Source organism: Triplophysa dalaica, chromosome 11 (genome assembly GCF_015846415.1).
Source record: "Triplophysa dalaica isolate WHDGS20190420 chromosome 11, ASM1584641v1, whole genome shotgun sequence".
In the NCBI taxonomy this organism is placed as follows: Eukaryota; Metazoa; Chordata; class Actinopteri; order Cypriniformes; family Nemacheilidae; genus Triplophysa; species Triplophysa dalaica.
The window spans coordinates 21,282,195-21,297,945 of NC_079552.1; the positions used below are offsets into that span (position 1 = coordinate 21,282,195).

The 15,751-nt window shown below is 37.6% G+C and overlaps 1 protein-coding gene across 1 annotated transcript in view; it reads right to left on the bottom strand.

The window, feature by feature from the left end:
• Positions 1 to 1,654: 1,654 nt before the first annotated feature.
• Positions 1,655 to 15,751, bottom strand: part of myom2b (myomesin 2b) — a 38,131-nt gene continuing 24,034 nt past the window's right edge. The window contains exons 23-36 of the mRNA XM_056761327.1: positions 14,944 to 14,988; positions 13,298 to 13,434; positions 12,945 to 13,089; positions 12,769 to 12,831; positions 12,315 to 12,382; positions 12,122 to 12,235; positions 10,479 to 10,566; positions 10,353 to 10,391; positions 9,044 to 9,149; positions 7,649 to 7,812; positions 5,600 to 5,636; positions 5,483 to 5,505; positions 5,334 to 5,389; positions 1,655 to 2,589 (exon numbers count right to left, since the gene is read on the bottom strand). Coding sequence (XP_056617305.1) covers positions 2,164 to 2,589; positions 5,334 to 5,389; positions 5,483 to 5,505; positions 5,600 to 5,636; positions 7,649 to 7,812; positions 9,044 to 9,149; positions 10,353 to 10,391; positions 10,479 to 10,566; positions 12,122 to 12,235; positions 12,315 to 12,382; positions 12,769 to 12,831; positions 12,945 to 13,089; positions 13,298 to 13,434; positions 14,944 to 14,988 — 1,511 coding nt within the window. The 3' untranslated portion in view covers positions 1,655 to 2,163. The remainder of the gene's footprint in view (positions 2,590 to 5,333; positions 5,390 to 5,482; positions 5,506 to 5,599; positions 5,637 to 7,648; positions 7,813 to 9,043; positions 9,150 to 10,352; positions 10,392 to 10,478; positions 10,567 to 12,121; positions 12,236 to 12,314; positions 12,383 to 12,768; positions 12,832 to 12,944; positions 13,090 to 13,297; positions 13,435 to 14,943; positions 14,989 to 15,751) is intronic.

A 15,751-nucleotide genomic window follows, 5' to 3' on the forward strand; every position in this document is an offset into this window, starting at 1 on the left:
CCCATAAGCTTTGTATCAAAGTTGAATAATCCACAGAATTGTGTGAATTCAATTTGTCATGTCATGTTGCATAGTGATTTGCCTTTCTCTTTGCGAATAGCAGAATACAACTGAGTGCTGTTGTCTGGCATTGTGTGTTGTGTGACAGTCGTTTGCAGAGGTTCGGTAAAAGGACACCAGTGCCACCATGTGTCGCATCGAAAAAAACTCTGCCGCTTTGTCTTTAGGATTCATGCGGTGTGTTGTGCCAAAACTGGCCAGCCAGAAGAACAACTACACAACAAACATTAGAATTCACAGACCAAAATGACATTTCCAGCTCAATTATAAAGTCAATACTTTTATGTTTGATCAAATCATTCATCACATGCTGGTGTGTCTTTTGTCTTGGAAAGAGTTATCGAGTTATATGAGTTGCTATGGAAATGTGCGAGTTCAAAGCAAATCGTTCAAATAATTACATTTTCATGTTTTAATTAAAGTCACGTTTGAAATCAAAACATCTTCATGTTTAATTACCTTTAAATTATTCCAGTCTAATTGCTACTGAAGTGAATTGAAAACTGGCGTTATTGTGTTCATCACAGTTTCATGTTATTAATAATCTGAACTCTTTTGTGTATGTTTGTGTATGTTATAAGAAGCAATATCAAGAAACTTCTGAACACTGATCCCACACTAATATTAGAATGAAAGCTGTTCCATTAGTTAGGAAATAGAAAACCAAATGATATTTAAGAAAGCATAAACCTATACATTTCAAAGCTGGTTTAAAAGTTGCTGAAAATTGAATTTGATGCTGTTAATCTTGTGACTCTGGAAAGGATGAGCTAGTGTGCAAAATAGATGAATAATATTGTGAAAAATTATAAGCCCTGTTGGTTGCCTAACGTTTCATATATAAAGCATAGATACATTGTGCTTGAAAGTGATCTGTGGGTCACCACATTGAGTATTTGTTTTTATTAAGAAGCCTGAATAATCCAATTAATATTGATAGTGGAACATTGAGATCTATGACAAACTTTCTCAACATTGAAATGATGTTTGTGTGTACTGTGTAATTAATAAGTGGTAATGCATTATGTATTTAATGCATTTAATGTTGATAAAGGCTTATAGTACATTCAGAATGTCTGAACCTGCTGTGTTGAACTACCTGCATCTCCCCACCTGTGTGAACTTGAGGGCAACCAAGTAAAAGTAATTGCAAAACTATCTCAGAAAAGTTCCAGCATCTTTGCAGATGCCACCTGCTCTGATATTTTGTATTCCAATGCAAAAAACTTTATCCATTTTTAAAGACTGCTCGTGTGTCCTAATACTTCCGGGGGCGGCTGTAAATCAAACGTATTTATTTCGAAAGAGAGCAAAAAGCGGTTGTGTATGGAGAATTGCCAGGCCATTCAAACAGCAAGCCATGCATTGTGGTGAATTAGAAAGCGCCGGTCCATACTTGGCAGCAAAGATGCTCAAGCTAGGTGTTCCATATACATGAAATGATTTGTGAAGTACAGAGTGCAACTGGCCCGAAAGCTGAAGAAAAGTGCTGATGCGTTTCAAATGAGCTGACAGCATCTCTAATCACATTCATATTTTACTATCGGGCGCGTGTGCGTGTTTGCGATGGAAACGCAGAGATGACACAGGGTGGTAGTTTCAACCTCTTTTATTAACACAAAAGCAGGAGAGAAAGACGAGGACACGAGGTGAGGTTGAGAGGAGATTATTCTAGAGCGCTGATGGGCTCGCGGCCGCCGCCGGAGGTCTCGCGCTCTCAGGCCATCCATCCACCAAGAATGCAAAGCCTCCGGATTCCAGTGGCTAATTGAAAGAAACCCTTTTAAAAACAGAGATTTAATAAACTAACATCAAAGCTTTTTTCGCAAGCACCTCCGGGGAGAGGGAGCCAAATTCATTAGAATCCCACTCAGCTTATAGGCAACCCAGATGACAAACTGTTTCACACATTTTCTTGTGGCGCTAAAAATAACTTGCTCTGCACTTCCCACATGATGTTTTGGTATGAGATGGTTGTTCATTTCATGACATGAGCGTGCTTCTTCGGTGAGAAAAGCTGTATCTACTTCCATTATTCCATTACATTCACACTACAGGTTACAGCATATTTGGGCTGGCGGGGCGATTTGGAGAGATGGGGAGTTACTTCTTCCTGGTGGGAGTGGGAGACTTCATGCCACGTGGTGGCACGGGAGATTTGGTGCTTTGGGGTGCGGACTTGGTGGCAGGGGGGGTAGGGCTAGTTTCCTTCAGGCTGGGAAGTACAATGGGACCAGTTGGAGGCAAGATCCGTATGGGTGTCGGATTGGGTTTGGCGTCTGGGATCTTGTCGCCGTGCTTGTACACACTGACGATGATGTCCACCGACTCGCCGCCGAACTTGTTCTGCACCGTCATGGTGTACTTGCCGGAGTCCTCGAGGGACACGCCTTTGATGGTGAGGCTGGCAAACTTGCCAGAGTCCATGGCGACGACATAGTGATCGCTGAGCTCCACCTCCTGATCGTTCTTAGACCAGGTGACCAGAGGTTTGGGGTCACCACACACTGTGCAGGTCAAACTAAGAGTCTGTGGAAAGAAAGAAAAGAAGACTTGCACGTCGAACTGAAAATGTAAGCTTTGTTTAGAGAATCTCATCATGGTCAGATGTCATTATCATGCTGGGGTGTAAATATGAAGCCATGAGAAACAGTTTGACTGCATTAAGCGATGCAAATATGGAAAATGGACTACACTGTTGGTACTTTAGCAACTGAGAGTCCTATGAACGTCTAGTATGCGAGTGGATTATTTCTTACAAGCAAAACATTTTATATTCCCCACAATGACAATACCGTTCCAAAGTTTAGGGTCATTCATATATTTTTTTCTACATAATAGAAGTATAGATTTCTTTAAAAAGTCTTGGGTCAAAAAAGGATGAACCCCACCGTTGTATTGTAATTTAACCTATGTTGTGTTGTTTCAACCCATTGTAGGGTTAAATGTAAACTATATGCTGGGTTAATCAAACACAAAGACTTTTTTTGCAATATGGGAATTATGCTATGACTAAAGAAACTCCACATCGAAACCTTGTTACATTTGATCATCTTCATTGTAGTCTCCATTTGTCCAGAATTTGCAGAAATGTTCTCAAGTCATTTTATTAAGCAACTTCTTGATCTGACCCGGAGATGCTTTTTAAACAGTATCTGTGAGACTCTTACTAGATGCATTTCCATCATTGTTTAATCAAAGTTACAGCATGCATTTAGTTTTCGAATGGAAGACGCTATCATACTTGCATATTTAATTTTGGGCACAAAATGAAATGTTTGTCATATTTATGTACATTTGAGCATACACTAAGCTTTACAAGGTCAGAAGAAACATTTCACTCAGCTCCCCGAATGTAGTTAATTATCAAAAAGCTTTTTTCTCCATGTTGTGTGTATTCTCAAATTACGTTTCAAACAAAACAACAGAAATAACTCAACTTTGATGTGATTATGTCTTTAGTTCATTGAAACACGATGTCTATACAGTACGTCTATACCTTTAATATCTATATTTCATCACCTTTTATGAAAAAAACAGCATTCCCGCATCCCTGTGGCAACAACATCAATCCACCTTTATTGTCAGTTGTATTTTTTCTTATACTCTTCCTAAGTTTTGTTTTTCAGTTTTACATGGCAGCTTTCATATACAGCAGCAGTAAGGGATAAACACTGAGGATCATTTGGGCTTTTAAGTCAGGGGAACTATAAAACCTAAAAAATACAGTACTATGTGCTCCCTGCTGAGTGCTCTCAGTGGAAAAGTGTCTGTGAGCTCTGTACATCATGTGAAAGGACTTCTCTCCTACACAAATTCACCTTAATATTGGCTTTAATGGATCTAAAGGCCACCGACCTGCTGTGTTTATTTGATCTGCAAGAGAAAAGGATGCCAGGCATTTCCAGCATCGACTATTCAGCCGGATCGTAATCCCACCAATATTTTTCACAGGCAGAATTCACTGTATTCCCCAGCGGGCTACACGCTGCTTCTCAGCAAAGGATTATGAGACGGAAGACAATGGGCATTGCATCTAAGGAAGCCAGGGAGTGTGACTGCCTCCAGCGCACACTCCAAAAGCTGAGGAGAAGAGCCTGCGGCATTACAGATTACTGACACGCCGGCATCATTTTCATTACCAAAATAGTAATTACAGTACTACGCTCACAATGAAAGTCTATAGGGGAAGCGTCCAGGCCGGCGGGCGGGAGTATTATTTTTGTGCTGAAGTTATCAGGCTTACTGAATCAGTTATATTGAATGTAAAAGACTCAATGTAACATGTAAATGGAGATTTAAGGAATCCAGAATATTGTTTTTAAACATCATACTAGTTTTGATTTACTGATACTGTATATGGGTAGTTCACGAATAAATCATACATGTCCTATGGTATGACATAGCATTTAGAAACCAAACTTTTAGTATTTCATTGTGTTATTTTATTTCTATTTACATTTATCATATAACATAACGTATGAGATCATTTTATTCTAAATCTTTGCCATCAGTACACATTTGCATATTAGTCTGTCAACTGCCCATATATAGCCGATATACCGTAATGATAAATTATCGTCCATATCAGTAATTGGCCAATAAAGGGTCATTTTGAGTGTTATCGGTATCGACCGATAATAAAATTTAGGCCGATAAATTATAGCCGCTCTGACTAAACCACTTCAGCAGCACAACTCACAGTTAAAACCCAGTAAAATACTGTCGTTCTGTCACGATCATTCACTTACTTATAAGCAAAACATAATGCACAGTATGTAGATATTTATGAATGTCTAAATTATAGGAACAAATCATATTTTTAAAGCCAATTGCTGTCTGAAAGCTTTCTGTCTTGACACATGTTACACTGTTACTGTTTAAAAAAAAATTGGGGTTGCTCTGGAAGAACATTTATCATTTGTTTATTAAATAAACATACCAGAAATGTTTGAAGGTTAAAGAATCTCTCATTAGTGTAAAGTAGGCTCGGTACATGATTTTCTGGGAAAAAGAGAACTAATGGTTACCTTGTTTTCTGCAGTGAATGTTTTCAAATAAAAGCAGGTGTCCACTTTTTGCCTTTTGTTTCAGTCGCAGAAGATGTAATATTAATGTTTAGATACTGTATATCGGCCAATATATCGATTATCGGCTTCCCGTGTTAAATAATTATCCGTTATCGGCCAAAATTTACATATCGGTGCATCCCTAATTAGCATATGTGGTTTATAATACAGTAGTGTGGTTCACGCATGCAATGTTTAACAAACCTTCTTTTCCATAATCGTCACAACATCAGGAAGACCACCAACCACTTTGCCACGATCTGACAATGAAAACATGATGAAGTTAAATCTAGGAATGTAATTACATATCAGTGAAGGACCCCAGTGTGCTGGGAATGGCTGAGCATACTCACTCTTTTCAGCATATGCTTCCGCTCTAAAGAGAGAGAAAAGAGTGTCATTGAGAGTCTGCATCTCTAAACATTTGGGCGTGTTAATTTGTGTGGCCTCTGAAGTAACGGTTATCTTACTTGAGTCTCTGGAATTCAGCGTAGGCGTTCTCGTAGACTGCAGGTGGGGGCGGGTGATGAGGGGAGAGTAAGACACGGATAAAAGTTACAAGCAGATAAAACACCAATACGGTTTTTAAAAAACTGCTCTCTGCGTCTTATCCCGGAGGCACGGTATAAAAAGAAAATCAGCTCTCATTATTTTAATAGTATTGTTTTTCCAGCCTGCCTGAAAATAGTTCTCCTTCCTGCACTCATTACTGTCACAATTTGGCAAATCACATGACCCGACACCAGCCCTAGATTATGTTTGACATCAAACAGGCTGTTTACCATCTGAAACCTCTGCCAGTATCTGCACCTTTGATACCATGATGCTGTTATTTTATCCCTGGATTTCCCCAAATCCATTTCCCGTGTGTACAGCTTCAACTCCGGCCTTTACTTCCAATTATGAACATGTCTGCGCCGGATCAGTGCCAGACGGCTTGTTTCGGGCGACCATGTGGGTTAGAACAAATCCGATGTTTTATTTCTAAACAAGATCATCTTTGCAAATGAAAACACAGAACCGCTTTGAAAACACGATGCTCTTTTTCCTCTTCCCTGCTTTGATGTGGTTCTCATTAATGCTGATATCCGAGGTGATTCGCAGCTGTTTGAGATGTTGTTTAACATATTTCACTTGATTCTCTAATTAGTTTAGGTTTAATGGAAATCTTTCTTATTATGCTGCTCTTTAAAGGGGTCACGTCATACATTTTATATTTATTTTTATTTCCCAGAGGTCCACTTATAAACTTAGTCAAGACGTTCTGCGCCAAAACAGCTGTAATTTTGGTTTTTATGACCCTTTACACCCTCTCTCTGACCCTTAGACTTTTATTTTGCTGCTGATCTTTCCACACTTCAATATAAACCATAATTTTCGCCATCCATCCATAACAGCTTCTTTTTAACGTTTACATCTTAAAGGGATAGTTCATCCGATTTTTTTCACAATTTTGTCACCCTGATGTCATTCTAAACCTGTATGGCTTACTTTCTTCTGCAGAAGACGAAAGAAGATATTTCGAAGAATGTTGGCAGCCAGACAACATTGAAACCCCTTGACAATTTTCATAATATCTTTTTTTGTGTTCCACTGAAGAAAGAAAGTCCTACCAGGTCCTATCAGGTTTGGAATGACATTGTAATACATAAAATCTGAAAGAATTTTAATTTTGTTCATACATTTTTCATTTATTTCCCAGAGGTCCACTTATAAACTTACTCAAGACGTTCTGCGCCTCAAACAGCCGTATTTAGGTTTTTATGACCCTTTCCACTCTCTCTCTTGACTTTCATTTTGCTGCTAATCTTTCCACACTTCAATATAAACGTCCTTTTATAATGTAAAATGAACATTCCTATCATTTTGCCGTCCATCCATAACTGCTTCTTTTGAACGTTTGCATCTTAACACCTTAAAGGGAAAGTTCACCTGATTTCTTAATGATTTAGACACCTTCATGTCATTCAATTCCTGCATGACTTATTTTCTTCTGCAGAACACGAAAGAAGATATTTTGAAGAATGTTGGTAACCAAACAACATTGAACCCCCCTTGACATTTCTCAAAATATTTTCTTTTGTGTTCCACTGAATAAAAAAAAGAAAGTCATTAAGGTGTGGAATGACATTGTAATACATAAAATCTGAAAGAATTGTAATTTTGGGGCAAACCATCCCTTAAGCCACTCATTAGCATCTGTATTAATATAACAGTACAAGCACCCAAACCCAAAGCCACCTTTCAACCAACAAACATCGCTGGTGTGTGACTGTAGCGTCTATGTGCTCAAATGCTCAAGCCATTTCATGCATGTAACATCAATGTTCCTTTTGGATGTGGGAGAAGGGTTACAGTATGCTACCACAGAACCCCCTATTGTACTCCAAAATATCAAGGAAAATTAAATTTGTCGCGGTATGACCAATCAAAGCTAAGCTGTATTTAGCAATCATAAAGAATCATCGTTTTAAGAGAACGTTTAATAGGGAATGACAGTTAGATTAAGTAAAACTCACGTTGTCCAGAGAGATCTAGGGTTCGGGTGTGTGTCTTCTCAGAGTCCACAATCTCAATGGTGTACTGTCCTTTCTCCTTATCAGTAGGTTCGACTATCTCCAGAGTTGCCATTGCTGGGTTGCCACCAATTTGCATCCTTTCTGATGCGCTGATTTTGCTCTCCCTTAAAATACAAAGAACAAACTAATGCACAAGCTCAAAACATTGGTAGACATCAATATCGGTTCATCAGTGGAAGGACAACAAAACCAATACAATCGCATAAACATGCATTATGGATGTGACAAAAAAGGACGTGTTTTTTGGGAAACGATAAACTTTGTAGGATTTCTGTAAAATAAAATGCACAATCCTTAAGCAATAATACCCAATGAATGGAGAAGGGATGCCTCTTTATGGAACATTATATAGTTACTTTATACTAATTTTCATGTGTCCATTTATTAGGAATATGTAGCGTAACGGATGTGACAATCCTGAAAATGCCACTTACCTGAAATATCATGTACTAAAATTAAAACAAATGCTTTACAATTGTGAATAGAGATCTCACATGGGTATTTGAACCACCAAATATTAAAATCTGTGCTGTTACCATAGTAAAACCCGATGGTAAAAATATATTTTTTCGTGGTAAGGTTGACATTTTCATGGAATTGCCCTGATGTAACTGAAACCAAGCGTGTGACAACATGCCCCTTTAAGGTTGGTAAGAAAACCTGCGGAAACAAGCTTTTTTCGCTTGTTGCTTTATTGTGTCACATCTGGTCGGGACACATTGTAACGTTAAATTTCAGCCTCTTTTTAAGTCAATTTGTTTGTTCAATTGTTTCCCGCAGAGACTAAATGCTTTCCAAACGTTGAGAGCATCAAATTAGCATGTCCCCAGCGTAAAATTAGACACGGCGGGTGTTTATTTGTGTTGTGACTGAATGCGAAATTCCCCCTGCATTAATACCTGCACTGCATGAGATTTAAAGCGTGCACCGGGGGGAGGAAAGATCCAGAATAGCCACCTCAAAATGTTAATACGCGGATTTGAGAACCCGAGCATGCAGAAAGACGTTTTTTTTACACTACGTTAGTATTTCACATGCCACTGAATCACCTCCAGGGCAGAGCATTAGGTAACAGCAAATCACAATGATTTGTTTTGCGTCGGCATCGGAGCAGGGACAAAATGATACTCCACACCCGTAATTTCCCATTGTTTAATAATCATTGTATAATCAAGTCGTATACATCGCACTAAAGCGACACAATTATGGAGAAAAATCAGAAAATTGTGTTTAGAAGCAGAGCCGCTCTTAGGCCCGTGGACTCATAGAGCATTGTACATTTCATTTTCACTGTCTTTTTTTACAGTTTCAAGAGAAAGTGGAACATGTGCCTACTTGTGTTTCCAGTGGATGTTCATCTCCTGCGTGTAATATTTCATATGACACTGAAGCATAATGCCCTCCGCAGTGCACTGGACAGACAGCTCGGCCGCGCTGGATCCTGTACACGTCCACAAACGAAAAAGAAAATCTTAAAATTCACAATGGGCTGGTTGAACTGAAAGCAGCTTTTAAAACGTTGCACCGTGTGTTTAAGCACAACTTTCTTTGTTATTTAATTACAGCAACAAAAGCTCTATGAATAAATTATCTTTGAGTCTTTTTGTTCTTCAACATCAAATTGTGAAGATTAAATGTATTTGGTGCATCAGAAACTGAGCTTGAGGGGGTAAAGAGCATTGCCTGGACCTTTAGTTCACATTAATTGTATATAAAGGAATAGGCCAGGCTCATGTGCTCTGTCAAGATGATGGATCCTGTTCACGTCCACAAACGAAAAAGAAAATCTTAAAATTCATAATCATGGGCTGGTTGGACTGAAAGCAGCTTTTAGAACGTTGCACCGTGTGTCATATTTGGTCATATTCACCCTAAAAACAGACTAAAAAGACTATTTTTAGGACTACATTTGCATTGTGACATAATGCTCAGAATGAAGCACTTTTACCGCAAATGAGAGAACACCCAGCGTGCTCATCTGCAATCTAGGAGAAGCTTATATTGTGTACTACATGTGGGGCTCTCGTGACAAATTGCATGTGATGTTTATTTGTTGCTTTGGATAAAAGCATTGAGCTAAATTCATAAAATATAAATGTGGCTCAAAGATAAGAGTTTTTGGTCACTGCACAATACTCATATTTAGATCGGTGGATTTAAATAGTATTCCTAAATGTGGAAGATAGTTATTATAAAGCACAGATTTTTTTTTGATGGATTTGACTCAATGTCACAATACAAAATAAGAGTCCTGGAAGCTTCTTTAAGCACAACAGCTTTTTTTCACAAGGTATTTTTGATTTGGGGATGAAATGTGTCCTGGACCTGTTTTTGTCAGATTCACTATAAACACGCTCGTCCTTTTTTCAGCATCTGAGTGACTCTTAATTTTGACAGTCAACTAAATCTATCGACCCATGGGCTCACAGTCCATCACCAGGACCCTGAATGCTGTGAAGCAGCACTAAAAATGAACTATGGGAAAACATAAAAGGTTAATAATTGAAGTTCTGCCCTATTTTAAGTCAGATGCCCAGTTCCAGACACCACGGACAGGGAAGATGGGAGCGATTGATTTAAATCGATTGGCGCTAACAATGAAAGACAGGCTGGCTGTGGAGAGCCGAGCGCACGGCATACGTACCAGAGATACGGGTGAGCTCATTGATGATGTCATCAAAGGCTGTGGAGGATAAAGAGTTTACTGCATGTTTCTGAGAACATTCAGGTGTGTTTACTTTTTCTGTATTTGATAAGACGGAGATGTTACCTTTTCCAGAAACATCAATCTGTGACACATCCTGGCCTCTGTCATCGGTGATGGTTGCTTTATATAGTCCCACATCCTTCTTGGAGAACTAAAATATCAGGGGGTAAAAATGGGAGGAGAAAAACAAAAACGGGCCAGTCGAGTGATGCTTTTTAGACAAATGCCAGGAGAATAGTTTCAGCGCTTCAGTGTGTTGGGTGTAAATAACAGCTATTTCATATTGTTTTGAAAGTGTCCAACAAATAATGAGAAGGAACTGATTCACAGCTCTTCGTTTCAATCCGGTGGTCCTTTTTCTTAAGTTACATGCTGTTAAGGTTATTTTCAATGACGCTTTATGACGTCAAGAGAGGTTCAACAAACAAAGCCATATAACTGTTAATACAATTATGTCAATTGTGAAGCCTATGTTTTCTTGTTGTTGTTTGTTTTGTTTTTAATGGAGGTTGCACACGCTGTTTAACTCTGTAAATTGGATGAATACCGACTGGAAAAACAGACTAATTACCCCCAGCAGTCCGACGGGGATTGTGTGTTTTTCTATTGAAATAACCTTAGTGATGGTTCTTAGCTCTTAGTGTGCTTCAGTACACTACTGATAAACAATAAACTTTGATTACAGAAAACATTAAAAACGATGACTGGTATCGGCTAAACCAGACACAAAGATTTGTTACAGGTCTGCCGTGATAGTATGACAAAACAAGGCTGCATATCAGACAATCGTTTTCTATAAAAAGAGATGAACGCTCATCTTTTGTTGTCAACTTCAAAGGCTGTCTTTCCAATCAAATTCAGTTTTTGTGTGACTAATTTCGTCTTTTAATTGATAATATGATGAATATTCAGCCCATCCTTTATTTAATGTGTTCAGGTCCATTCACACCCAATATTTTTCTCACATATAGAAGCAGAGTTATATGTTCTGATTTTAGTTTTATTTAGTTTTTAGGAATATTAGCTATCAGCTTTTTTTAGCGAATTAGCTTTTAGTTTTAGATTTTTTGTTTATATGTTATTATGGTTCTATATTTAGTAACTTTGTTATATGGTTTTGTCATTTTATTATTTACTTGTTTGTTTTTATGTTGCTGTATAAGATTCATTACTTTTAGTTTTGTTTATTATTATAATTTTAGTGCTTTAAACTTATTTCAGTCTATTTCTGAGGCAACATTTCAATTTTTTTATAGTTAATAATTTCCCAAAAAATTAAGGCCAAACTTTTTTGGCTAATAAATAAAAACTTTCGATTTTTGTCAAATTAAATAACCTTGTTTAGAAGCACCACAATTATGACAATAAAGATATTGAGATATGATATGGTCCGGATCACTTTCAGAGTGCTTTTTTTCAGCCAATGAACAATTAAACATTGAAAGCCAATAAAATGCATTTAAATTTAGATTAAAATATGAAACTGCAGTGCACTATATAATAAACAATGTGATTGTCTGTTGGTATGGATGCAAACATATTTATCCTTACAAAATTTTATACTTTTATATATATTTGATATATTCATATTTTTTGTGTTTGTCATTTTTTGCCACATGTCTGTTGGAAAAACCACTGGACTAACCCACTGGGCTAAACTTGACTATTTTCTCCAAGAATTCAAGAGTTTGAGGTGAAGTTCTCACATCATTAAGGGGGAACCTGCAGACTCCTGAGCTCAGGTCGGCAGGCACGTCAGAAATCACATCCACATCATCTTTATACCACTGAAACACAGACTCCTTCTTCAAATTAGCCACCTGAAGAGAAACACCAACACTTCAGCACATCCGCAGTCAGCCCGAGACGCTTGACTAAACCAATTCCCACTTCACTTGCCTTGCAAACAAGAGTGACGGAGGCGTTTTCCGCAACGTGGAAAGACAGGAATTCCATGAAGTGAGGGCCTGAGGAATGAAATATGAACAGTGTGTAGTTTTGTCATGGGACTGCACAACTCAATAAAAATCAGCCAGCGGGCCTGCAGTTGAAAACAAAAACAGAACCAGCACAAAGGAGGTTCGGCTGTCTCGGCTGGTTCACTCAAAAACAATTTTTCTGTGATCAATCGCATGTCATTGTAAAGGAATGTTAATGTCATTGTAAACTTCATGTGGAATCCATACAACTTTCTCTTGTGAAACAAGGAAGAGATATTAAAGAGTATATTTGACACAAACCTTGTTTGTAAACCTTCAAAATAAATCATTCAGTGAATGCATTATCAAACCGCAGGGTCTTAGACAGCTAGTTTATTTCAACAGCTGTATCAATGCAGTGTAGAGTGCAGTACCCTCTTTCACCCGAATGTACTCCCTCCTTTGGTACTCCGCCTCAGCCAGCGCTGCCTTGAAGGCTGAAAGAGGGAAATGAAGCAGGAAGTATAAGAGGTCAGTGAGTAGAGTTCAACAGAAAAGCACAATATCCCTCGTGATGGCTGCAAAAGCCCAGAGCCAGATGGGCTCTCACCGTCTCCGATCAGCACCAAAGTGGACTGGGCCTTGGCTTTGCCATCTTGGATCTGCACAGTGAAAGTGCCCTCGCTGTCCTCGGTGAAATGATCCATCACCATCTCGATAATGCCTGTGGCCACGTCGTGACTCATTTTAGTTTGCTGCGAAAAAAAGCCGAGAGAGATAAACATTTCTCGCACAGAGACACGGCAGATGGTAGCGTTGCTATTTGGCTTGGTTACGTTTCCTCGCACGCCACCGGTCGGAGCTTAACTTAATATCAAACTTTAATGTGGCTTCCCCGATTTCTATTTATGACATTGCGAAGGCTGCGGCTTGTCTGTATCATTTTGTTTGACAGTTGTTTACCTCGCAGTTGACAAGCTCCTTGTTATTGGCAAAGAATTTGTACTTCACGGCAGAGGAGATGGCCTCCGCTTGCAGCCAGAAGCGCATACGGCCTCTCTCTAGAATCTTATAGGCCAGCTCGGTCTTCAGAGGGATAACTGCAGCGAGAGAGAGAGAGGTGATACATGACAAGCTGACATCTCGCCTTGTGTGTTGTCACAATTCACACACGTGTGAGCTCATGTCAATTCTAGTTATGATCTCACAAGTCTGAAGCAAACGGAGATGATGTTATTCATTGTATTCTTCATTTAAATTGTATTTAAAGCAATATAACATAAAAAGGCACTATGCAAAGCTAATGTAAACCCTCTGATCAAGACAAAAATCACTGTCCTCATTGGCTTATCGCTTGTATAATGGCAGCAATGGCGATATAATTCAAGTATGACATGCAAATAGTTTTATTGTTATTAATAATAAAGATAATTCTTGTTAATGAATTAAATGGCTTTTTGGCAATTGAAAGCGTTTCCAAAAATATTTTTAATAAAGATCAAATCAATAAGGTTTCGTTTTTTAACATTAGTTAACTTCAATTGTTAAAAAATAATTGAAGTTAAAAAATAATTGAAAAGAGTCTGTTCTGACTCTTTTCTTCTCTACTCTTTTGTTCTCTACTCTTATAAAAAAAAAAAAAAAAAAAAAAAAAAAGTATGAATGAATGGTTCCGTATACTGTGTTAGGTTATATGAGACTACTTTTGATTGCACTTATGCTTTTGTTGTACTTATGCTGTCCTAATTGCTTCCATTATCTACCCCACTTGTAAGTCGCTTTGGATAAAAGCGTCTGCTAAATGACTAAATGTAATAATAAGGTCACACTTAGGATAGGGACCAATTCTCACTATTCACTTCATTAACTACGACTTTTTCCTCGATAAACTCCTAATAACAGCTTATACGTTAATTTTTAAGATGTAGGTGTTGGGTAGGATTAAGGGATGTAGAATGAGGCTATTCAGAAAAAGGCATTATTATGTGCTTTATACATACACATACTAATATTCAACCTATGTGCACGTTAATAAGCAAGTAGTAAATAATGAATTTGTGTAGGCCTTGCATAATATAAAGAGTAAACAATAACAATTAACTATACTGAGTTTTCAGCATTTTTATCTTATTTATTGTTTATAGTAATTACTTTTATTAGTTAAATCGAATATATACTATTAATTTATAAACTGTTTACTGTTTACATTTGTTCTGTTCATTTCTGTTCATAGTTGTTATATATTGTTAATGCATTATTATATATTAATTGCGTTATATATATGCGTATTAATGCGTTATATATAGCCAATGCATTAACTAATATTAACAAATAGAACCTTATTGTCAAGTGTTAAAACACCCACACATAACTTTTAGGATGGAAATCACAGGAAATCACACATTTTCTGATACTGTCTGACACTTTGTTTTCCGTAACTTTGGAATACTTTTTTTGATTTAGAATTAAATTGCCCTGTAGTGACAGGTGTGCATTTGTTAAAGATAAGTCTCGTCCAATCAGAACACACCATTTTAGAAAATTGAATGAATGCTAAATATATATATATGCACAGGATAAAATAATCTTGTTTGTTAAGAGCCACTTACTTGGGTTGCGTATTTCATGGCTAAGGGCCAACATTTTCTCCAGCTCTTAAATTGAGAACGGACATAAAAGGAGGTTTACTATCATTAACAATTTCAAGAACATTACATCAGAGATTTTCAACACAATCATTCCAAACCATTGAAACTGACCTGAAGGCACTATATAATATCTAAAGACATCATAACAGCAATGTCACCATAATGACATCATTTAAACAACACTATATATGGCGATGTAGTTAAAGGGACAGCACACCCAAAAATGAACACCAGAAACAGAATAAACATTATTTGCTGTTTTGAAAATGTATGTTCTAATGTTCTTTTCTTCACAGAGATTTATGATTGATCGTGTTAATAGTGACCAAGCTTGGTATGAGGAACCCACTGAAATGTAAGTTTGCAATAACTGAGAATATTTCTCCAGCTGTCTCAAATAGCTCTCACTTTCACAGATTTTAACTATTGCATTGCATTTACTGTAGTTTTAAAGTAAAGAACCGATGTTGTCTTGGCATCATGACATCACCATCATCATTTTGGAACAAGCAACATAATGTTTCTTCAAAAAATCCCCAAAAAGTAAACGACAGCATATGGGTTTGGAATATCACAGTGGATGAACTATTTCTTTATCTTCTTTATTTCTTTATCCTTTCCAATGATGTAACCTCAACAAAACAGATCAACGTTCACCAATCTGAATCAAGTATGGTCTGAATCTGTTTGGGATGTTTTGGTTGTGTCTTATACTCTGTATAACTAAGAGGAAGAACATTAATAATGAAGGAGATCACAATATATTGAA